Raw genomic sequence first — 25,099 nt, forward strand, 5'->3', positions numbered from 1 at the left:
GGATTTTCCCATTCAAGTAAGCATCGAGCTAGCGGTCTTTTTCCCATTCATTTAAACGTATAATGCCATGTAAATGTACTAAGGCAGTGAACAGAACTGAGACATATTTTGTATGTATGTTGCAGTTTTACAGCGAGTCTCAAGTAAATTAAGTAATTAATTATTCTCTTCGAACAAATGAGTGCATTCTGCTGTCTGTTCCATTTGCCCGTACAGAAGTGGGTCAAAAAGCTTTTAGTTGTTCTGCACCTCATGTATGGAATCAGTTACAGAAAGACTGGAAACTAACTGAATTGATTTCTTTGAGCACTTTTAAGTCCAAACTGAGAGTTCTTGAGGCCAATTCCATATCTTGCACTTGCTTTTCTTAATCTGCCTGTACATGCAATTTTTATCATCTGTTTTTGTCGAGTGTGTGTGTATGTTGTATGTATTCTTGTAACTAAGTGTTGCGTTGCTGCTGCCTATCTTGGCCAGGACACCCTTGTAGAAGAGGTTCTTAATCTCAATGGGACATTTCCTGGTTAAATAAAGGTTAAATAAATAAAAATAAATAATAAAAGATTTGGAGAGAAGTTTTGGGCATCCGGCTTTTCTTGGGAAACCTGTTGTCTATCTGCCGAGCTAATCACTATACGAACACAAGCAGAGGCAGAAGAATATGAGTTATAATAAAACGGCATTATCGTGAGATTAAAAAAATTGTCGGCGTTATTTAATGAATGCGTTAACATGGTAATAACGTGTTAACTTGCCCAGCCCTGATTATTATTATTATTATTATATAATCTAAAATTTGATTTCAGCCATCAAATTGTGCACTGCTCCTCTCCTAGTGATAAAGAACATGTGTGTGAAATTTGAAAAGCATCGGGTGTATAGTGTCAAAGAAATGGGATGGACACGGACGGAAGGAAGGAAGGAATAATAAAAAGAGTGAAAGAGAAAGGAAAGTTGTTAAACAGAAATCCAATATACTTTGCAGCGTTGCATAATTTGATAGCTTTAGGAAGTTCTACAATATGACATTTAAGACGCCAGAGCAGGCTTTGTAAAAACAGACCGACGGTGCATGTGTAGAATCCAAGAAGTGTGGGAGACAAAGTGCGTGATAAGATAGGAGAGAGAAGGGAGGGGAATCATAGCATACTTGGCATAATGCGCACAGTAGCAAGAGTAAATAAACCCGCTTTGACCTTTTGGGGAATGTCCTATAAATCAGTTACTGCATTACAGCCGGGAGGGTTATTCATGATTCAGGTCCGTTCAGATGCTCCACCTGTTACTACAGAGCCACGATAAACTACCACTACCACAGCTGAGAGAATCACTCAGCAAATTACTCTGGTCATGTGCTGACTAAAGTTCACTGCCATTGACAAGTCCAATTCACTTCCTCATAACTAGCAACAGCGTCACACAGCGTCTGCTTCCATTTGCCTGGCACTTTTCTTGGACCCAGACTGAAAATACAGAGCAGCACACAGCTCCACTAAACACTACTAAACTAAATACAGAGTAATAATTATACGGGGTATATAAAAAAAATAGGACCAATGGCCCTGTAGCTTACCGGCCAAATTCAAAGCTTTGGGAAATGTATCCAGATGCCATTTCTTATCACCCAGTTATGTGTATTTATTCTATTACAGAAATAGCCCATGTTTTGGTCATATTCCAATCAGATCTGTAAACAATTCAAATTCCAACTTGATATCATTGATTCTGATTTATTGGGTCAATCCACTTCCTATCTTTTATAACGTGAAAATTTTTCAAAGTCGCACCAAATCCAGAATCAGATCTGGATTGAAATAATTTCAATATTTTGTGTTGACATCATCATACAGAAGCTGTATACCAAGATTGAAGTCAATCAGAACTGGAGTTTGGGAGAAAAAGACGACTGAAATTTTTTCCCCGTAAGAGCCCATGTTAAATTTTCCGTAAGTTTCCGGATCCAGAAGAAGATCCTGATCAGCATGTGGACATTATGTTTTGGTCATCTCCCCATCAGGGCTGGACTGTAGAAATTTACACTGGATATCATTTATATTTACTGAGTTATTGCATCGATCCACTTCCTATCTCTTATAATGGGGAAATTTTTCAAAGTTGCACCAAATCCAGAATCAGATCCGGATCCAAATAATTTCACTAACTTTTGTTGACATCATCATAAAGAAGCTGTATACCAAGTTTGAAGTCAATCATAACTGTAGTTTTGGAGAAGACGACGATTGAAAGTTTTGTAACAGACGACAGATGATGACGATGCCGGACGCCGCATGACGACAATAACTTACAGCTTGTTGGCCGGTAAGCTAAAAAACTATACATTTTGAAAAATTACCCCCAGTTCTGTATTTGATCATTTTTGGAATTTTCTTTTATGGATGTCGGTAGGTAGGGGACTGGTGGATATTTGTCCAAATTTACAGACCCAGGTTTTCATGCATGAGTGAGCAGGGGCAAATTGCGCAATCCAAGTTAAAACTGGTTTGCGTGAAGTAGTGGTGGGATTTAAATCCAATCAAAGGTCATGGGAGGGGACAATGGGCATCCATGTTGTTTTCCACAAAATTGCCAGGTTACAGCAACTTGTATAGGCCTGAAAATGTCACTGAGGATAGGCCAAGTTAGGGCTAGGGTTAGGGTTAACCACATTTTCAGGCCTAAACAAGTTGAATTAACTTTGAAAGGCAGGAACAGCTGCCGGAAAACAAGATGGATGCCCATTGTCCCCTCCCATGACCTTTGATTGGATTTAAATCCCACCGCTACTTTGCGCAAACCAGTTTTAACTTGGATTGCGCAATTTGCCCCTTCTCACTCATGCATGAAAACCTGGGTCTGTAAATTTGGACAAATATCCACCAATCCCCTACCTACTGACATCCATAAAAGAAAATTGTGGAACTGGGGTTAATTTTTCAAAATGTATAGTTTTTTTTAATTTTTTTTTTTTTATACACCCTGTAGTCTGAGAGTAAAGAAAAAATACCATAACAAGACATTTCAGAAGTTGGATACAAATAGTCTAAAAACAGAGCAGATCATTAGCATATCAATGCTTTCATTAAGACTGACTTAAAGCTTCTGTGTGTGATATTTTCAGTGACATGTGGTATAGAAATGACAGAGTGCAACACTGAGTACCCCTGAGCCTCACTGGTGACACTCTTGTTTTTAGAGCCAGTGTTTGGTTTGTCAGATCTCAGCCTTTCAGTAAAGTGGATAATAACTCCGGCCCTCATTCAAACACATTAGATTATAATATTACACATTAATGCAGGATGCTGCAGTTTGTACAGTGAAAAAAAGAAGACTCTATATATTTAAACAGCACATTCTTAGGAAATGAAAACACAACTACTATATCATTAGCCTCACAGGATATTTGCTCATGTCAAATTCATTTCAGGTCATAGCCAATGATGCAAAATGAATCAGTGTTAGGAGAGCAAAGTTACGCAGATATCACAGTGTGGCTAAAAATATGACTCTGGAAATTATGCTACGAGGCTAATGACATGCTAATGACAACATAATGATTAATATTACATTCCACTTCTGCAATTAGCTCCTCCTAAATCCCCCTAAATCTTAAACATGTTGTATCAAGCTCTGAAAGAGTCTCACTTTTACTGTTGCACTAGTAAACAGACCTATACATGTAGGAGTTTTCCTCCCAGGCAGAAGAGAACTCAAATAAAAGCTAATAATTATGTTCAGACAGTGTGTAATAAATACTTTAACAAGACAGGCCTGTGCTCTGGAGTTAGTTCCATCAGCTAATACAACTGCAGATTAAAAAAACGGTAACACTTTATTTTAAGGTCTAGTTTATAATGCATTAAGCGCACATTCATAAGACATTATAATGCATTATAAAAGTCATTACAACAGTTTATGATCATGTACAACAACTTATACCAAGGTTAATAAAGTATTATACGTGTAGGCATAATGTATTATAAATTCTGCTTTCATAATGTTTTATACATCCATACCAAAGTGACAACAGTGTAATAAGTTACAGGAGGACTTTAAGAGCTTTTAGTAAAGTGACAATTGTAGCAATTAGCAATTGTATGATATTATAACACAAGTATGATGACATATGAGCAGTATCTGCTGGCTCTAAGTAAAGTCTAAGTCAAAAATTAGACATCCAAGTGTTCTTAACTCTTTATTTTGCAAAAACAAAACATAAAAAGAACAGAGACAGTAAATAGAAGTGTTACATGTTACTTTGTACATGAATAAAAAATAATGTGGCGGCTCTAAATCTTTGTTAATTCAAACACATACTTTTTTTTTTTTTTTTTTAAATAAAAGTTAAATCCCTAAAATAGATGGGTATAGAAACCAGTGACAAAACCTAATAAAAGTTCCCCACCTAAAAAACGAAATTCCTTCACACTGCTTCTCTGCCAGAATCCAAATCTCCCAATGTTTATCCGAGAACTTTAAACTTAAAACCAAGCATCTGAGGAACTAAACAGTGCACTTTCAAGAACAAACCATAACCTTAATTTACATTTAATGTGCAATGGTTAATTGTTATGATGTTTATAATGTGTTCTGTAACCCAGGACTTGAGATTCTTCCTACAAACACTGTTGTCACTTTGGTATGGATGTATAAAACACAATGAAAGCTGAATTTATAATACATTATGCCTACACTTATAATACTTTATTAACCTTGGTATAAATTGTTGTACATGATCATAAACTGTTGTAATGACTTTTATAATGCATTATAATGTCTTATGAATGTGTGCTTAATGCATTATAAACTAGACCTTCAAATAAAGTGTTACCAAAAAAACCAGCACAAAAGCAGAGTGGGTTTCCATTTCAGATCTTCATATACTGTAATTAAATCAAAACACATTTAACATTTGAACCCACAAGTTGGCCAAAACCAGCCCACCAAAGGGTCTAATCCAGCCTGTGGGATGAATCTGAATTTGAAATTACACTAAAGATATTAACAGTCCTTTTGTTTTGTTTTGTTGTTGTTTATGTATATATTTCTTTCTTTGAGTTATTTATTATTTGTTTATTTATTCACCAGCACAACTAAGAAACGCACTGGTAAAAGATTATATGTGTATTTGTATGTGCGTATGTGTACTTGTACGTTGTGGGTATGTGTATAACATATGTACGTATGTATGTGTATATGGATGAATGAGTGTGTGTGTGAATAGATATATAAATATAAAAGAGTAACAGAAAAGGAAGAGGGACATATATATTATTAATATTTTAGGGAGAGGGGGTGGGATTAAATAAATTGCACTTCTTCCCACCCCTTTTCGGGCATGTAAATGGAACTACTGTGCTGTGCTTCTGTCTGAGACTGTTATGATTGTTGATATTTGTATTATTATGTATGTTTTGCTTGTTCACATATATGTTAAATTTCATTGCATGTTCGGAATAAATCATTAAATCATTTAATTTCAAGTTCCACATACAGACCAATTCAATCTCAAGTGGGTCTGACCAGTAAAACACAATCATAATAACCTGTTAATAATGACAATCAGAAATTTTTCTCTGTTTTAGTGTAAAAAAGGAAAATTACATGAAAATGCTTACATTTACAAACTATCCTGTTACAAAAAATGTGAATAACCTGAACAAAATATAAATTTTTTAAAGTTTATTTCGAATATGCAACAAAACCACGTAATCTCACTTAGTCTTTGCAAATGAAACAAATTATAAGAAAACAAAACAAACAAAAACTGCATATATACATGAAAAAGTATGACTTAATTTGCACATTTGAAAAGGGGTGGGAGGAAGTATAACTTATTTAATCCCACCCCTTCCCCACAAAACAGTCTATCGTTTAGCTTCCTATCAGCATAATATGAAAGATCAAGTCCCTTGGATCCGTTAACCTCACTTATCATCTTCACATGCACATACCTGCATACATACATACATACATACATACATACCTGCATACATACCTATATAACTACATACCTACATACATAACTACATACCTACATACATACATACCTGCAAAAATACCTACACACCTACATACCTACATACATACATACATACATACCTGCAAAAATACCTACATACATACCTGCAAAAATACATACATACATACCTGCAAAAATACCTACATACATACCTGCAAAAATACCTACATACATACCTGCAAAAATACATACATACATACATACATACCTGCAAAAATGCAAAAATACATACATACATACATACCTGCAAAAATACATACATACATACCTGCAAAAATACATACATACATACCTGCAAAAATACATACATACATACATACATACTTGCAAAAATACCTACCTACATACATACATGCATGCATGCATGCATGCATACATACATACCTACAGGCATACATACCTGCAAAAATACCTACATACATACATACATACCTGCAAAAATACATACATACATACATACATACATACCTGCAAAAATACATACATACATACATACATACATACCTGCAAAAATACATACATACATACATACATACCTGCAAAAACACCTACATACATACATACATACCTGCAAAAATACCTACATACATACATACATACCTGCAAAAATACATACATACCTGCAAAAATACATACATACATACATACATACCTGCAAAAATACATACATACATACATACATACCTGCAAAAATACATACATACATACATACATACCTACATACATACCTGCAAAAATACATACATACATACATACATACATACATACATACCTGCAAAAATACCTACCTACAGACAGACATACCTACATACATACATACATGCATGCATACATACATACCAACAGACATACATACCTACATGCATACATACCTGCAAAAATACCTATATACATACCTACCTACCTACCTACCTACATACATACGTACATGCATACCTACATACATACCTACATACCTACATACACAACTAAATATGAACAACATGAAATTTCTTAAGAGAAATAAATGTAATTTTACCAATATTCTGTCTGTTACTAAATGTTTTGTGTATTTGTAGATCCACTGTGATCAGTAAGTTGTAATGCATATGTTCAAATGATAAACTGAGGCAGAATATTATTAAAACTGCACTTCATTTTCTTAAGACATTTTAGGTTGTTCATGTTATTCTCACTTTTAAGGAAATTTTGTTGATGTAAACATTTCCATAGCATAATCTTACTTTTTCGCTGTTCTTATTTTACTGGTCCAACCCACTTGCGATCACATTGGGCTGTACATGGCCCCTGAACTAAAATGAGTTTGACAGCACTGTTTTAACCTTTGACACGCCTGTTTTAACCTAAAAGCACAGAAACAAACAATATACAGAGGGTGATGTCTCACCGTTGGCCACACACTAGAGGCTGCAGGTCACTGAGTTCATCAGACTTGGCTTCTGTGATCTTGAACATGACCTTCTGTAGGTCTGAGATTCCAACCTCCATGTCCTCCAGCATTCCAATCTCCTCACCTTAAACAGTTAAACACACAAATGGGCAATCAGGCATCATCAGTGTGTGTTATGATTCTATTCGAGAAAATCCAAGATAAGCGAGTCACTTTTGGGGTCAACAGATCTGGTCATTATATCATGAAATTATATAAGTGCATCATTTAACTTATGATTTACTTATTCAGACAGGCCTACTCAATTCCATAATTTCACTTTTATCTGCTGCCATTTTATGTACCTATGTGTTTTTATATATGTATGAGTGTAATTTTAATTGTGTTTTATTTATTTTAACGACTTTGTACGGTGACCTTGAGTGTCCTCAAAGGCGCCTATAAATAAAATGTATCATTATTATTAATTTTTTTTCTACAAGTGCATAATTTTCCCCCTTGTTCTTTCAGTTTTTCTCCATATGATTACTCTTATGTATTATCACAGCATAATATTTGTCTGTTTGTTTTAAGAATAAAAATATTAAATTGAAAAAAAAAACACTATACAAAACAAACTGCTTTTACAATATACAATATTATGTAAATTATTATGTAAATCTATCTATCTATCTATCTATCTATCTATCTATCTATCTATCTATCTATCTATCTATCTATCTATCTATCTATCTATCTATCTATCTATCTATCTATCATTTTGGCATAATTCATTTCTATTTTAGTGAATGTCAGAGACAAACAGGACACTAGAATTCAACTAATTTTAGCAACCGCTCAATGATTATTTTAAGTTATTGTAAAAGTCACCTCATATGGAGGGGACAAAGGAATGAAGACCCCTCCTTAATCTACTGACTGCTCAGACACTGTGAATATTTTCCCCAAAATATCCCATTGGAATGACCATGTGTTCAGTACAGCTTTGAGTTCCGTTATCGTCAGTGTCACATGGTTTCTTCTCCTCTGCTCATCCAATATGTGACCTTCAGTAACCGCCTACAGGAAAGTGTCCTGTTTAACGATAAGGTTCTCGCTGAACATTCGCTCATGACCAACATCAATACTCCCTCGACCCTACCTCACATACACTGACCCTCTGCTTTTAGTGCACAGTATATGGTATAATAGTAATATATACTGGTAATAAAAGTGTGTTAATACTTTACAGAATTTATACAACACCTTCACTTTGATTCAGTCTTTGCTCTGTGTATTGACTGTGTATTGCTCTGTTTGACCTTTACCGAAAACACACTGAATAATACATACAAGCAACAAAAGAAGACAGCTCTTGACACAAAGGCTATACGTCTGAAAACAGCACAGCAATGAATCATCAGGTTAGAACAAGTTCTGATTTGTAACAACCTCACGTTCATGTATCGAATTAGCTGAATTCACCCTGGCTAAACTTCGCTCTGTCACACCTTTTTGGTAACAGCTGTGTTAATGGAGGTTTTGAGGTCGTGATTTTCCTGTCACAGATCTACTCACTGTAGGTGCTAAGCAGGCTCTCAAACTGGGCCACCAGGCCAACCAGGTGGAGCTGCCTCAGGAAGCCTTTGTCTTGTATTCCTGCGTACAGCCTCATGACAAAACCACAGGCTAAGGCTGCCAGCTGCAACACAAACACAGATACACACACACACACACCTCAGACACACTGAGCCAACAATCTGCAGGATTAAAGTTATTTTAATATAAGGTCAAGTGGTTCCTTTGTTGCTGTTGTTGTAGTTGTGTAGCTGTAGTGAAACTGTAGCTTACAGTTATACAAACATTGAGCACGTTAACTATCTAAATTATGATTCTGTTAACCCTCCGGCATCTGGGTGTGCCTTTTAAGCACACTTTGCACTTCATGTTAAAAAACTTCATATTATTTTTCACAATTTAAATAAGGTTAGAATTCAAAAGTTGTTCATTTTTGTATGATCTTTAAAATTCTGGCCACCAACTAAAATGTGCACATTGTAAAGAAAAGAAAATTACAAGACTAGCATCTGTCTCCCAAGTGTGCCAAAAACGCACTATTTCTTCCATTTGATATGTATGATTAGGGCTGACCTTGATTTACAAAAATAAAATCAAATTAGAGCAGAAAAATGAATCAATATATAATATTTAATAGTTTGATTTATAGGCTTGCATTTTACGCACACTTGGTGACAGATGCTAGTATTTTTGAACATTTGACCTAGTGCCAAAAATAATAATACAAATTAATCAATGTTGGAGTTAATCATTGACATATGCCAGGCTGCAAAAATCAAATAATATGTGATCCACTTTTTATGTAGTATATTGAAAAAAATTTATTTTTTGTCTTTTTTGCATCAAAAAATGGTTTGTTTACATTACAAACACAGCATTTAAAGGGTTAAAAAAATGTGACAATTATTGAGTATTTGGTATTTTTATTTACGGCTCAAGTTGATGAAATAGAAAAAAGTGTAAAAGAATGAAAAATGAACTGTATGAAAAATTTTTTGACATTATTCCACAAGTGTGTCAAAAAGGCACACTTGGTGCTCAGTAAGGGCCTTGGTGGACGGGATACTGGAGGGTTAAAAGCATCAAAAATTTAATCAAGTGAAAATAATCTGCTGGATGAGGTCTAGTATGTTTGAACAAACTAAGGAATGGTTTAGACTTTGCCCCAAGTGACAAATAAAGACATTAAGATGAAAAATAGTATTCCCTTAATGTTTACATTTACAAAACAGAAGAGTGGAATTACATCTAAGTGATTCTGAAAGGTATAAAAAGAATTTTAGACCTTCTGTTAAATTGGAAAAGTTGGTAAATCCTCCACAGAATAAGAGTCATTTATTCTATAAATGTTGCCACCTACTGCCTGACTGAAGACCACGTCTCTCCTCTGTTGGAGGAGGAAACCCTGTGGAACGCTGCAGGCTGCTTCCTGCAGAAGCACAAAGGTCATGGCTCTCTTTGCTTTCTCCACCACCTCCATCACACACTCCTTTAACCTGGTCACCACCGGGCACAGCTGCTCCCTCCAGTCGCCTGGGGAGAAAGATGTGATAGGGACATTCATGACCACTGGCTGCAGACAGTCGCAGACAGGGGTGGTGTGGTTGTAGATGACTGTATGCCTTAACTGTTGTGAGCTTTGACAGAAATAACAGGAATCTTATCTGTGAGGCAGAACCAGTTCAGACAACAATGCTTCTTTGAAACAGAGGGAATTACAGGAAACACTGGATGTCAAAGCAAGGTGTAGCATGTTTATTTAAAACACATAATAATAATAATAATAATAATAATAATAATAATAATAATAATAATAATAATAATAATAATAAGTACAGTAATAATAATATCAATAGTACCAATAATAATAATAATAATAATAATAATAATAATAATAATAATGTCAATAGTACCAATAATAATACAAATAATAATACAAATAATAATACAAATAATAATAATAATAATAATAATAAGTATTACTGTTATCATTACTATTACTACTGTCATTTATGCACCTCCATCCTACTAGAAAATTACATTCTACTTTGCACATTACAGTTTATTATTGCACCTTACTGTTTAAATTATCCAGATTTCTTACCCAGTTTTGTTTTTACTTCTAATTTATTATGTATAGTGTGTTTTCTCTTGTGTTCTAGTTTGTTATTCTTCATTTTTCACCAGAAAATCAGTGACAGATTAATTGACAATGAACATCAGTGATCAACGATAACTCCACATGAGACCCAGTAGCTACCACACAATGCATTACTTAAACAATTATTGGTACAAAAAAAAAAAAGTTGGCAAGAAGATGTTAACAATGGCTCATTAAATGTGTTTTTTTTTGTCTGCTTGTATACACGGCTGGGGCTGAGGCTGTAACGTCTTGCTCTTTCATTACCTGTCCACTCAATGCATTTGTTTAACAGACTCTTTAGTCCACAGCAAATTCAAACTGAAGGTGCACTCGACCTAATGTTATTAAAGTATATAGTGATTTTGTCCCCTTGTGTTACTTCTCTTATTTCCTTTGTGCACTGTATTGTGAGACAACTTAAACACATATTTGCTTTTGTTACTTTACCTGAGTTTATACCCCGATGGACTTTCTCTCTGTCTTAATTGCATTTCTTTCACTGAAAACAGGTTTCTAATAGTCTTTTCAATGGCCAACAGGAGGCAGTGTTGGTTAAGTAATGTCCAAACTGTTGCCACCACACATTCTGCTCAGCATACTGCTATTGAAAAGCACTTTTGGGGGGGGGGGACGAGGTGGTGATCATCAACTCAGACACGCACACATATCCACACACACAAGCACAGTTTGAAACGTTACAGCCCAGAAAGTATAGCACATCAGGCTTGCCCTTGCCCTGTCAAAAAAATCATGTCTTATCTCATTCTGCAAATACCGCCTCGGCACAGAGAAGGAGGAAACAGAACTCCAGCTGTCATCTCTTCACTAGCACACCTGTCCAAACATCCAAACCCCCACAATGCCTTGTCATCAAAAGCCCAGGCCTCAGCGGTCTCAGCTACGAGATAAAGCCAATGTCATTATTCCAGCCATGTTTGTATTTAGACAAGCAGATGACCACTCGCTCTGAGCCTGTTCTGCGTCTTAATAAAGGTGCTTGGGGGTGGGGGGTGGGGGGTTGGGGGTGGTTTGGCTTATCTTCCAAACTGGAGATCGGGCCGTCGGTCTTGTCCGTCTCTGGCAGCTCAGATGGACGGACAGACACACCGAGCACACACGGGATACAAATGCACCGGCGCACAGGCACCTGAGACTGCATTTGCACACAAACAGACTGAAACGCACTCACACAGAGCCTCTCCTTGTCGCCTGGTCGGACTAATGCTGCTGCTCTGCGTGCCAGTTGGCAGCTGTAACAGGCTGGCCACTTGTCTGGACTCAAGCTTGAGGCAGGATTTCATTGGACGTAAGGGAAGACTGGGCAGCCTGTGGTCAACAGTGAATGGCTCTGCATATCAAATATTGCTTTCATCCACTTCTCTGGCAACAATTTAAGTTTCTATTTTCTAATGCTTGAACAACAGGGAGCATCCAACTTGGAGAACAGTCTTCTATCGCCATTCTCAACTGAGGCTGCAGCCACTCACACAGCGTTATTCACTAAGTCAGAAATGTTTTTGACTTTTAAACATTTTTTATACAATAAGCCCTTATTAAGCTGAAACTGGCTGCTGTTTAATGATACGACGGCAGGGAAGAGGAACTGAAGTAGATTTAGGAGATTTAACTCTATCTATACGGTTTCCAGTCAGTTATGTCAGTTATGTTAAGTATGTAAAAGTAATGGATTACTTTTTGTTGTAACACAGTAGTGTAAGGCACTACTAATCAATTTTGAGTAATATTTTACTTGGTACATGTTCAATAGCGTTTGCGTTACAATGCACTTTTCACGCATAATTGAATTGGTCAAATGAAAACAAACACACAAACAAACAAACAAACAAAAAACAGCAAGACCATGAGACCTTAAGGAATCAAATATATGGCCGGAAAGTTTTATTTCCTGTTGATGTTCAGCCAGTGGGTGAAGGCGGCAGAAGACAGTCCACTGCCCACATGGACGTACGCTCATTACTAACCCTAACCCTGCTTTACAGGAGCTAGTTAGTATCATCCATTTGATCAGCAATGACAAGGTAAGCTAACGTTTCTGTAGCCACTTCTACACAACCACTGTTAAACTTTTTTATACAATAAGCCCTTATTAAGCTGAAACTGGCTGCTGTTTAATGATACGACGGCAGGGAAGAGGAGCTGAAGTAGATTTAGGAGATTTAACTCTATCTATACAGTTTCCTGTCAGTTATGTTAAGTATGTAAAAGTAATGGATTACTTTTTGTATTAACATAGTAGTGTAAGGCACTACTAATCAATTCTGAGTAATATTTTACTCGGTACATGTTCAATAGTGTTTGAGTAACAACACACTTTTCACCCATAATTGAACTGCTCAAATCAAAGATCAACAAAGACACAAGCTGGAGTTAAACTTACAGAATGAACTCCAGAAATTTAACTCTTTCACTCTTTTTTTTTTTTTCCCTAACTCCAGATTATTTTACTCCACAAATTTGCGGTGAATGACAAGGTAAGCTAACGTTTCTGTAGCCACTTTTACACAACTATCACCATTCTCAACTGAGGCTGCAGCAACTCACACAGTGTTATTCACTAAGTCAGAAATGTTTTTGACTTTTACACATTTTTATACAATAAGCCCTTATTAAGCTGAAACTGGCTGCTGTTTAATGATACGACGGCAGGGAAGAGGAGCTGAAGTAGATTTAGGAGATTTAACTCTATCTATACAGTTTCCTGTCAGTTATGCTAAGTATGTAACAGTAATGGATTACTTTTTGCTGTAACACAGTAGTGTAAGGCACTACTAAACAATTTTGAGTAATATTTTACTCGGTACATGTTCAATAGCGTTTGAGTAACAACACACTTTTCACCCATAATTGAACTGCTCAAATCAAAGATCAACAAAGACACAAGCTGGAGTTAAACTTAAAGAATGAACACCAGAAATTTAACTCTTTCACTCTTTTTTTTTTTTACCTAACTCCAGATTATTTTACTCCACAAATTTGCGGTGAATGACAAGGTAAGCTAACGTTTCTGTAGCCACTTTTACAAAACTATCACTGTTATGGTTAGTTTATTTTTACTGTTTATCCTAACGCTTTGCAAATTTTGGTTGGTTCATACTGCCCTCTTGTGGCGGAAGTTGTACACTGTTTACTGTGAAACCGTCATGAAGAGCAGCCGTCTGTGTCGTCTTGGCCCACATAAAGGCGGCCATACACTGTGCGATTATTTCGATCGTTGCACGCAGCTCCATCTCAAACTGTGCGAATCAGTCGTACAGTCAGACTCACGATTCATGTTCTCACACTGCACGGACCGACGCTCGTATGCGACCTTACCAAAAATCAAAAAAGAAGAAAAGACAACAATGTGTTTGGTGCAGGAACTGGTTGGCCAGACGTGGACAGTATGGGCTGTCATCCTATAGCAGGAACTAGAGGTAAGCTGCAAAAGCTAAACTGCACTAGGACAACAGCTAGCTACTGTCAGCTTGTACGCTACTGTACGCGTCTGTGTTCGCGCATGCACAGTGTGAGAATTTGAGGCACATCGGTTCGTGACACTGCTTTGACAGTACGATACACTCACGAGGAGCGAGCAGGATTTCAAACAGCTCCGTTTTCCTTGCGAACACACGATTCCTGGTCGTGAGGTGGTCGTGAGGTGCTAATCGCTTCTCTTTACCCCATGTACACTGCATGAAGCACGACACACGATTAGAGGCACATCGGGCCCGATCCCAGAAATATTCGCACGAGTGAGAAATCGTCTCTAAACTCGCACAGTGTAAGGCCGCCTTAAGGCTGTAAGTTATGTAGATTTAGAAACAGTGATAGGATATTGATCCATATGTTAGATATAAATGGGTTTGTTGTCAATTTTGAGAATGAAAATGTATTTCTAAGTGAAATGTTAGAATGTTAGAAAAAAGCAGCGGTGTCAGCATACAGGCTAGCATACAGTTGCAGGTTACTATATGGCAGCGGTTAGCATTAAGCTAGCGGACTTTTCACATGCTAATTAGGCAATTCGGGCTGCTTTATTTACAGGTTAATTCAAAGTACAAGCAATTTAAATACCAATTAACAATAACGTTTTTAAAGTTTCTCATTAAGGCAGTAAACTACTGTTAGTTCAGTGTAAAGAGGATATGAGCTAATTGCTGTATTCTGTTTGTGTGTTACAGTTTTACATAAAAGATGATGAGTAAAAGTGTCAGTCAAACGAAGACTCGTCTGTTCACTGTCTGTCATAGCTAGATAGCTATACGTCTAGTGAGGACAGAACAATCACCATTCTCAACTGAGGCTGCAGCCACTCACACAGTGTTATTCCCTGTCTGAATTGTTTTTGACTTTTAAACATTTTTATACAATAAACTCTTATTAAGCTGAAACTGGCTGCTGTTTAATGATACGACGGCAGGGAAGAGGAGCTGAAGTAGATTTAGGAGATTTAACTCTATCTATACGGTTTCCAGTCAGTTATGTGGAAATTTTACAAGAGTACTAAAATACTTTACATGACAAATCTGTCAGCATTTGTGGGAGTAACATGTTATAAAAGTAATGGGTTACAGTAATTGATTACTTTTTTTGCTGTAACGCAATAGTGTAAGGCACTACTAATCAATTTTGAGCAATATTTTCCTCGGTACATGTTCAATAGTGTTTGCGTTACAATGCACTTTTTCACCCATAACTGAATTGCTCAAATGAAAAAAACAAACAAAAAAAAGACCAAGAGACCTTAAGGAATCAAAAATATGGCAGGAAAGTTCTATTTCCTGTTGGTGTTCAGCCAATGGGTGAAGATGACAGAAGACAGTCCATTGTTCACATGGACGTATGCTCATTACTTACCCTAACCCTGCTTTACAGAAGCTAGTTAGCATGATCCATGTGATAAGCAAGGACACAAGGTAAGCTAACGTTTCTGTAAGTGATGTGACGTTCACGAATGAATCGAATCTTTTGAATGGCTCTTTGAAATGAACGATGGGAACCGAGTCTTTGTAAAGAGCCATTCATTTATTTTTATTTATTTATTTATTTTAAGGAGGGAGTGTCCGATTGCCTGTCAATTTAGCGTCACTGGGGAGGCATTGGGCAGGAGGACAATGTTCAAGCAGAAAAAAAAAAGAGTGCTTGTGCATGTCTCATGGCAAGAAGTTAGCAAAAAAAACAACAGTTTGAAGCGTGAGGTGAGCATACTGGAGGAGGCGGAGCTGGAAGACTGGTCGAGAAAAGTTTGAGAATGAGTGAGTGACCACCTGTGAGTAATGAGCCAAAGAAAAATGTTATTTCATAAGAAAATGTTTTATTTTCTTCTTCATTTTTAGGCTACAGACTAGTCCACATAATGTACCGTTTTGTTTCTTGTCAAATTCCAGCATTTGCCTAATGTCACCTCTCATGTCATGTATTTAGCCCACACATTTGAACTAACTATTCTTTTTTACGGTAAGATAATATTTACTGCCGCGCTAATTAAACACCTTCAAAATATAATGTCAATCATCACATGTAGCCTATTTAGTCATTAAAACATTGGTGTTTCAAAATAATGCGAAAAACATAAAAGAGCCAGTCTTTTCAACGGCTCTTTCAGTGAACGGCTCCTGATTGAACGGCTCCCTTCAAAGAGCCAAAAGTCCCATCACTAGTTTCTGTAGCCACTTCTACACAACCACTGTTAAACTTTTTTATACAATAGCTGCTGTTTAATGATACGATGACAGGGAAGACGAGCTGAAGTAGATTTAGTAGATTTAACTACTATTTATGTGGTTTGTAATAATATTAGTTTAAAGTTTGAAATCTATTCTACATTGTTGCCCGCAAAGTTGGAATAAAATATTTTTGTCTTTTCTCCAAAATGATTGTCACAATGTGATTTATTCTTAACCAATAAAGACCCAGCGCTACTTTAATGCCAGTTAACAAATGAAATGTTCTCTCTATCTAAGCTTTCTAAAGTAATTTTTCAACATTTATTTATAACAGTATCCTCTGAATTTTGTATTTTATCAGTATAAATAAGATATTTTCCCATATTTAATTCACTGATCATGTAGATATTTATAAAAGCTCAGATTAAAGTTGAAAGCTAATAAATCAAAAACAGAAAAAAACTGCAGAAAAAGTGACTTTCTCAGTAAAATCTCTCATTAACTGAACATAAACCCAGTGTCTCCATCCACTGTCATTAATCCAACTCCATGGGTTTTACTGGTGAATCAATGTTGTAGAAGATGACAGTGTTTCCACGGTAACTACAGAGCCTCTAAACATCCAAATGGGTCATATCTGATGACCATGAAAAGATGAATAACTGCATTTTACACCAATTATTTACATGTATTGATAGGATTATTGGATGAACAGGTATTAAACACTTTAGATCAGAAGGTGCTTTTGGTCGGTGGTGGATGTTTGGGTCTTTATGGGTTAATGGATTAAATGTAAGTGGGACATAGTATGTACTCATTGTATCTGGTTAAAAGTGACCACAGATGTATATAAATATGACGGAATGTGTCTGAAAACAAAATGATTCCAACTTTATGGGAAACAGTGTATAATAGACATCCCTGTGTATACAAAGTGAAAATTAAGGAAAACCTTAAACGTGCATTTAATGTTTTTCTTTTGTAATAATTTCAGTTTGTAGATTTTCTGTCTCTCAGATGATGTGTAAATCTGCAGTGTGATACTTTTTACACACAGTAAATTCTCAAAATAACAAATATAGTGTGAAGATATTAAACACCGATGCTGGATCAAACCATGCAGAAAAAAAATCTACGGTGAACACCTGGTTCCTCCATCTGCAGGTGCTGTTGAATGATATTTCTGAAAGTGAGCTCTAGAGAAATGATTAGGTAAGGAAAAAGTAAAACAGAGCACGGTAAGACCGCCTCCCAAAGCCTGTTTTTAAAAAATACGTATCAAATATATTCAGTTTTTCACGAGGAATAGGCTGACTTTAAGCTCTGACTGTGTTGATGGGAAATAGACTAAGTCTGATGACAACCATGACGCAAAAATCACATTAGAAAGTCCACTGTGGAAGATTTAGGGGGGTTTAGGAGGATCTTATTGCAGAAATGGAATATAATATTCTTAATTATGTTTTCATTAGTGTATAATCACATGAAAAAGAAAATCATTGTATTTTCATTACTTCAGAATGAGCTGTCTACATCTACAGAGTCACCTTTCACAGTCATTTCTCCACTGTCAAGTATCTACAGTGCCTCACAATGGACTTCCTCCACTCCTTTTAGAATAGAATAGCTTTACTTGTCATTGTAACACGTACCACAAAATTAAAAGTGCCACCCAGTCTGTACATTATTTAAAACCTACCATAAAAATGCTAATAAAAGCAGCTGGTAAAATAATTAGGATAAAGAAAAAAAAACACAATCAGAAACCCATCACTCACACACACGCATACATTCTGTTATTGCACTGATTCCTTAAAGAACATATTGTACATTAGTGCTGCAACAACAACTTGATTAAATTGTTTCAAATTGATTATTAAAAGAGTTGGCAACCAGTTTGGCAGTTGATTTGTTGGGGCTTGAGCATGTTAGTACTGAAGCATAACCGCAAACTAACTGGATAACTGGAGCTGGTTGAAGACTATCGCTTGCTAGTCTGTAGCCATAACAAGTCTAGGTGGTGGGCTAGTGCTAACTATCCTGAGGCACTGTAAAGGGGGGGGTGTAAACATGACAATTTTTTTTTTTTTAAACTTGTGTTGTCCAGCATCATTTCCTGAAATTTTCATGAAAATCCGTCCATAACTTTTTGAGTTATCTTGCTAACAGACAGACAAACCCAGATGAAAACATAACCTCCGCCGTTTCACTTGGCGGTGTTGTGCCGAATTCTACTCCCTGCCAAAAACTGCATCATGCAGCAGCTGCCGAAAACAGCTCCCCCTTCCTAAATCAGCCACGAATAGGACAAAGTGCACCAAATTCACCCTGTCACACCAGAATAGCTCCAAATGTGAGCTGCTAAAGTCATTTCACTCCTGTAGCTTCGCAAGCTTATTGTCATGGGGGATGCAGTTTTTGGCAATATCTGGTGCCGAATTCTGCTCCGTGCTGAAAACTGCCTCCCCAGCCACGGGTGATGTAGTTTTCAGCAGTATCTGCCTTTATTGTTATTTTATTTTGTGTGTTATGTATAGGGATGGGAATTGTTGATAATTTTACGATTCTGATTCCATTATCGATATTGCTCATCGATCCGATTCCTTATCGATTCTCTTATCGATCCTCATTGGGTGAAGGAATAAAAGCATTAACTGTCTTTTATATTTCCATCTGTGCACAGAAAATATAACATATACAGTATGTACGAATAATAATATCAGATGACACCAGGCCAGTTGGGGGGGGGCTACAGTGAAAGTGAAACTCAAGACGCTTTACTAATTCCTCTACTGCTGCATTTCAACTATGTGGAACCGGTTTGTATTTGAGGAGTTACGACGTTTGTTGCCCACACCAGAACCGGAACCAGCTTGGTGTTCACTCTGCCGCTACATTCACAAGTGCCGCTAAGTAGCGTATCAAATACATGACATTCCTGTAAATGATTCACATGCTGTGGACAAATGTTTGAGGATATTGGAGGGATTCCACCCTTTTGAAGACATGGAAGCTTTGCAAATGTTCCAAGTAAGTGGACCTGGTGTCGTCTTTTTAGACCATTTCTGCCTCAAAACCATGTTGGCCATGTTCTGACCAAAACGATGCAGCATCTGTGTGACGTCATCGCGCATGCACAACGAAGGCGGAATCGATAAGCAGAATTGTTAAGCAGGCAGGCAAACGATTCCAAGGAATCAAGCTACTGGGAACCGGTTCTCAAAATGAAACGGTTCTCGATTCCCATCCCTAGTTATGTATCTAAGATTTAACTTTAGAAAGTTTTATATACCTTACAGTTTGCACATTCTTTAATATTAACCAGATAAAAAAACATAACTGCAATATCTTACAATATTATTCATAACTTAGTTGCTACACAGCTATGATGGTGTTAAGAGGTTGAATAATTCACAGTTAATTTCATACCCTATAGTCGGAAAGGAGAAAAAGTTGTGACAGGGTGAATTTGGTGCACATTGTCCTCTCCATAGCTGATTTAAGAAGGGGGAGCAGTTTTCGGCAGGGAGTAGAATTCGGCACAACAGGTGGAGGTAAAAATAGTTTTTCACTCAACCTAAAAATCCTTATGGTTTAAAAAGAAGCTGTACTAATGTATTTATGAGTTGTGTTACTGGTTTAGTTGTTTACCAGGATTGTGTGACGTGATGACATCAGCTAGCTGCTGCTCAGGCACTGGCTCCTGCTTGCTGTTGTCTTCTTCATGGAGTTTATCCACCATGGCGATAACACAGTTGAGACATTTGGCCACGTTGGCCCATACCCTGTCCTAAAAGAGTCAAGTAAACAAAAAGCAGGATTGGTCAAACTTACTGATGAGATCTTTTTTACTCTGTCAGTTCAGTGTGTGATAATATAAACCAATAAAAAACAAATGTGAAATAAAAACTTAACCCATAAAGACCCAGTGTGACTTTTCCCCCAAATGATTTTTTTAAAAAATTGTTGAGTCTGTTTTGTATGACTGTACAGCCATGATCATATTATTGTGTATACTTCAATTACTGCATTATGTATTCTTTGTGGTTGAATGCTAAAATTAGAAAAAAATGTATTGTTTGATTGTTGTATTAAGTTAGTGATAAAGGTGTAAAGCACTTGAGGGGTAGGATTAAATAAGTTTATACTTCTTCCTACTCCTTTTCGACCATGCAAAATTCAGATTTGCACATACTTGAGGATAGATTCTGCTCATTTAAATGTTATTTTGTTTTTGTCTTAATTTGTTTCATTCTGTTTTATTTTGTTTCTTTGCATGTTCGAAATAAATAAATACATAGACTAAAATTTTTTCTCTAATTAACCTTTTTTAAGTGATTTATCACCATTTATTGTAATATTATCCTCTGTATTTGGTGTTTTTCAGTGAAAATCATCTATTTTCCTATATTTAATTCACTGATCATGTAGATGTTCACAAAAGCTCAGATAAAAGTTGAAGGTTATTAAATCAGAAAATAGAGAAAACTGAAGAAAAGGTCACTTTTTCAGCAAAGATATCATTAAATGAACATAAACCAAGTGTCTCCATTCACTGCCATTGATCCAAGTCCATGGGTTTTACTGGTGAATCAATTTTGTAGAAGATGCTGGTGTTTCTCTGAACGTCCAAATGAGTCATATCTGATGACCATGAAAAGATGACAAACTGCATTTTGCACCAATTATTTCCATGTATTGATAGGATTAGAGGATCGACAGGTATTAAACAGTTATGTCAATAGATGGTTTTGGTTGGTGGTGGATGTTTGGGTCTTTACGGGTTCAACAGAAGGATTACTATAGCTGTAATTAAATTGTTCCCCAGAATATTTTCCTAATGTTTAAATAACACAGAAGATGTACGTCCTTTCAGTCTTAATGTTTTCTATGTCCACAAAGGGAAATTGCAGTCTGGGCATTAAGATTATTCTCAGAGTTCTTCTATTGTCTGCACTGTTTTCCTTCTTCCTCTGAACTCCAGCTGTTCAGGGGAAGAAAGAGCTTTCGCCTTCAACTGAGCACATGCACAGTCATAACTCTATACAAATATGACTGTGGATATGTTTGTGTGTTTTACGTGTTGGAGGGAATTTTCTATTTGTTGCCTTAGCCTGAACATTTTCTGTAAGAAGAAGAATATCTTCAGAGGTAATTTTGCGTTGTTTTGCTGAAATGGTGATATACTCCTGCTGTGAGTGTAACAGATGCTGTCCTCTCTTCTCTTCTCTTCTCTCTCACAAACACAAAAAGAAACCAACAGTCATGCACACATCAAAGAAAACAAGCAGGCTGGATTAGACATGTCAGATTAATTGAGAGGTACATCACACAACTATCCTGAACAGTGAGTTTATCAATGCGTTGAGAAAAACTGTCATTGATTTAAAAGTCTAATCCTGATTTGCAATTTAACTCATGATAAGCACAAATAAAAATGCTTCGCTCATTTTTCCTGCTATGCATGCGCTACAGTAAACATAAATAAAAGCAGTCACACTTGCCCATTCCTCCTCGTCGTACTCTTTATGGTGCGGTATGGAGTCTTGGTGCTTCAGTGGCAGAGATCCACCTTCTCCTGCTGTTGTGGTTTGAGACCCTTCCACATTATTACACACCACTGGGCTGTCAGTGACCGCCGTGGCTGGACTGTGGCCTGGACGTCCCTGGGCTGGACTCTGATTGTGGTCACTGCCTTGGTGGATGTGGCCTTGATGCTGGCCTCCCTGCGCAGGGTTTTGCTTTTGGTTCTTGGAAACATACCCGGGCCGAGCTGCGTGCAGTGCTAGTAGTGCACTCTTGACCAATTCATCCTTAAGTGTGTGAACAAATTGTTCTGTCTGTGAGAAAGAAAGAGCAAGAAAGATACAGAGAGTTATTGTGGGACAGAACAGCAAATGAAAATTTAAGTGTTGGGAAAGCACAAGAGACGGAGCAAGTGAGAGACAGAGTATTACTTTGTTGGTGTGAGTAGGTGGAAGAAAATACCGGCTGAAGTGAACCTGGAAGCACGGAACTATTTACAGAGAAAGTGAGAAGAAACAAGGAAAATATACACCCTCCCTCGCCGTAAAGTAGCTGCTCTCCATTACCGCAGGACAGCCAGTGAGCAACAAAAACAGCAACAAACAATTCAATTACTCCTCCTACAGTCTGCAAAGGAGCACGCCTCCTTTGATCTGAAATTCACCAGCTACTGTAAGCTGATGACGATTCCAGTACCAAAGACCCTCACCGCTGCCATGGCAAAAAAAAAAAAAAAAAAAATGATAAGGGCTCTCCAGAGTAATTGAGTTAGCACTGCAATAAGCAATTCTATTACCACAGCAAAATGCGGTCTAAAAACATGAGCCAAGGCCTCCATGAAAAGAAACCTGCGAGGTCATTATATAGTACATATATTTACTACAGAAATACTCTCTTCATGCTCCTGCCTCTCTGTTGTGAACAGAATAGTGAGTGAGCCTGTTGAGACTGCCAGAAGTTGCAGAGACAGCTTAGTCAGCGAAGAAATAGATAACTGTGGAACAGAACCCCAGGCCAGTCATGTCCCAGTACTGGAGAAGCTTTGTGTGGATGTCATCAGCTTTGGGTTCCCAACTTTTTACAGTTTGTGACCCTCTAAAAGGCAGGAGCATTGACATGTAACACTTGTCAACAGAATGAGTGATATTCTCATCAACTCTTCTATTACAGCTCTGTAATAACAGGCTAATAGTGGGGCTTGATATGAAAGAGGAACTGCTTCAGTACCTTTGCAATAGGGATTGAATCAACAAAGTAATAACCAGTAAATAGTCTGGTATTAACAATGGCTATGTTTTGGTCATTTTAGTCTGAAATGTAGGCAGTGAGGTAATAAGGGTCCTGCATCTCCATACTTTGTTTTAGTGCTGCACTGATGGGAAAAGGTCTACCTGAGCCCATTATTATTCTGGTACAGAAGAAAAAAACAGATTGTTTCTTTGCATTTTTTGAACCCAATCCTGATTTGTCTTAGGTGGCACAAAATAACTTGTACTATCCAACCTACCACTTGTTTCCAGGTGATGAATTGAGCCCTGGCATTATAATGAAACACCCCAAAGAAAGAATCAGGTCTGCCTTACTGCACAAGTCTGAAGTTGTTAGCTGTGATTTTTTTGTTATTTTGCTTGTGAATGGGATTTGGGAATGGTAAAATGCAGAAAGTTGAAGTGGAAGAAAATGTCAGCTGAAATAATCAACCATGACAATGACATATTTAATAAGTCCCGAAAATAAGATGATAGTAAAGATAGTAATAATGACATAGTAACCACCACACAGGGTAGGGAAGCAAAATTTACAATGAACATTTAGTTGTTTTTTCTCAGCAGGCACTACGTCAGTTGTTTTGAAACCAAACATATATTGATGTCATAATCATACCTAACACTATTATCCATACCTTTTCAGAAACTTTTGCCCATATGAGTAATCAGGAAAGCAAACGTCAAAGAGTGTGTGATTTGCTGAATGCACTCGTCACACCAAAGGAGATTTCAAAAATAGTTGGAGTGTCCATAAAGACTGTTTATAATAGAAAGAAGAGAATGACTATGAGCAAAACTATTACGAGAAAGTCTGGAAGATACTATTAAAGAAGAATGGGAGAAGTTGTCACCCAAATATTTGAGGAACAGTTGCGCAAGTTTCAGGAAGCATGTGAAGGCAGTTATTGAGAAAGAAGGAGGACACATAGAATAAAACATTTTCTATGATGTAAATTTTCTTGTGGCAAATAAATTCTCATGACTTTCAATAAACTAATTGGTCATACACTGTCTTTCAATCCCTGCCTCAAAATATTGTAAATTTTGCTTCCCCACCCTGTATTAGAATTAGAATATTAATATAGTGACATGAATGGGTTTGTAACCTAATCATAATGGAATATGCATTTAAAGGTTGATGTTTTCACAATATTATAGGATAATATTCATGTACCGTATTTTCCAGACTATAAGCCGCTACTTTTTTCTCACGCTTTGAACCCTACGGCTTATACAACGATGCGGCTCAAGTATAGATTTTTACGGGCTAACGGCCTCCAGGGGGTGCTCTAGCAGGAAGCGCAAAAGCAAGACAGACAGGTGGAAGAGGTGATGCAAAGAGAAGTTTTAAGCTGAACTTGTAACAATCATTTTGCATGTCATGCACAAACCCTCATCATGGAAAATACACGAAGAAATACATATGATGCAGCTTTTAAGTTAAAAGCAATCGATGTGTCTGTCCAAGAAGGAAATAGAGCTGCAGCACCGAAGTGACAATGAGAGACAACGGAAGAGAGACGTAGAAGG

General features: G+C 36.9%; 1 protein-coding gene across 5 annotated transcripts in view; it reads right to left on the reverse strand.

Moving 5' to 3' along the window:
- Positions 1-25,099, reverse strand: part of inpp4b (inositol polyphosphate-4-phosphatase type II B) — a 306,898-nt gene that overhangs the window by 20,436 nt on the left and 261,363 nt on the right. For all 5 annotated transcript variants that reach the window (XM_030140356.1, XM_030140349.1, XM_030140365.1 and 2 more), the window contains 5 exons: positions 22,280-22,615; positions 20,427-20,565; positions 10,327-10,499; positions 8,967-9,090; positions 7,407-7,533 (listed from right to left, as the gene is read on the reverse strand). In XM_030140356.1, the coding sequence (XP_029996216.1) occupies positions 7,407-7,533; positions 8,967-9,090; positions 10,327-10,499; positions 20,427-20,565; positions 22,280-22,615 (899 nt within the window). The remainder of the gene's footprint in view (positions 1-7,406; positions 7,534-8,966; positions 9,091-10,326; positions 10,500-20,426; positions 20,566-22,279; positions 22,616-25,099) is intronic.

Source organism: Sphaeramia orbicularis, chromosome 1 (assembly GCF_902148855.1).
Source record: "Sphaeramia orbicularis chromosome 1, fSphaOr1.1, whole genome shotgun sequence".
NCBI classification, from domain to species: domain Eukaryota; kingdom Metazoa; phylum Chordata; class Actinopteri; order Kurtiformes; family Apogonidae; genus Sphaeramia; species Sphaeramia orbicularis.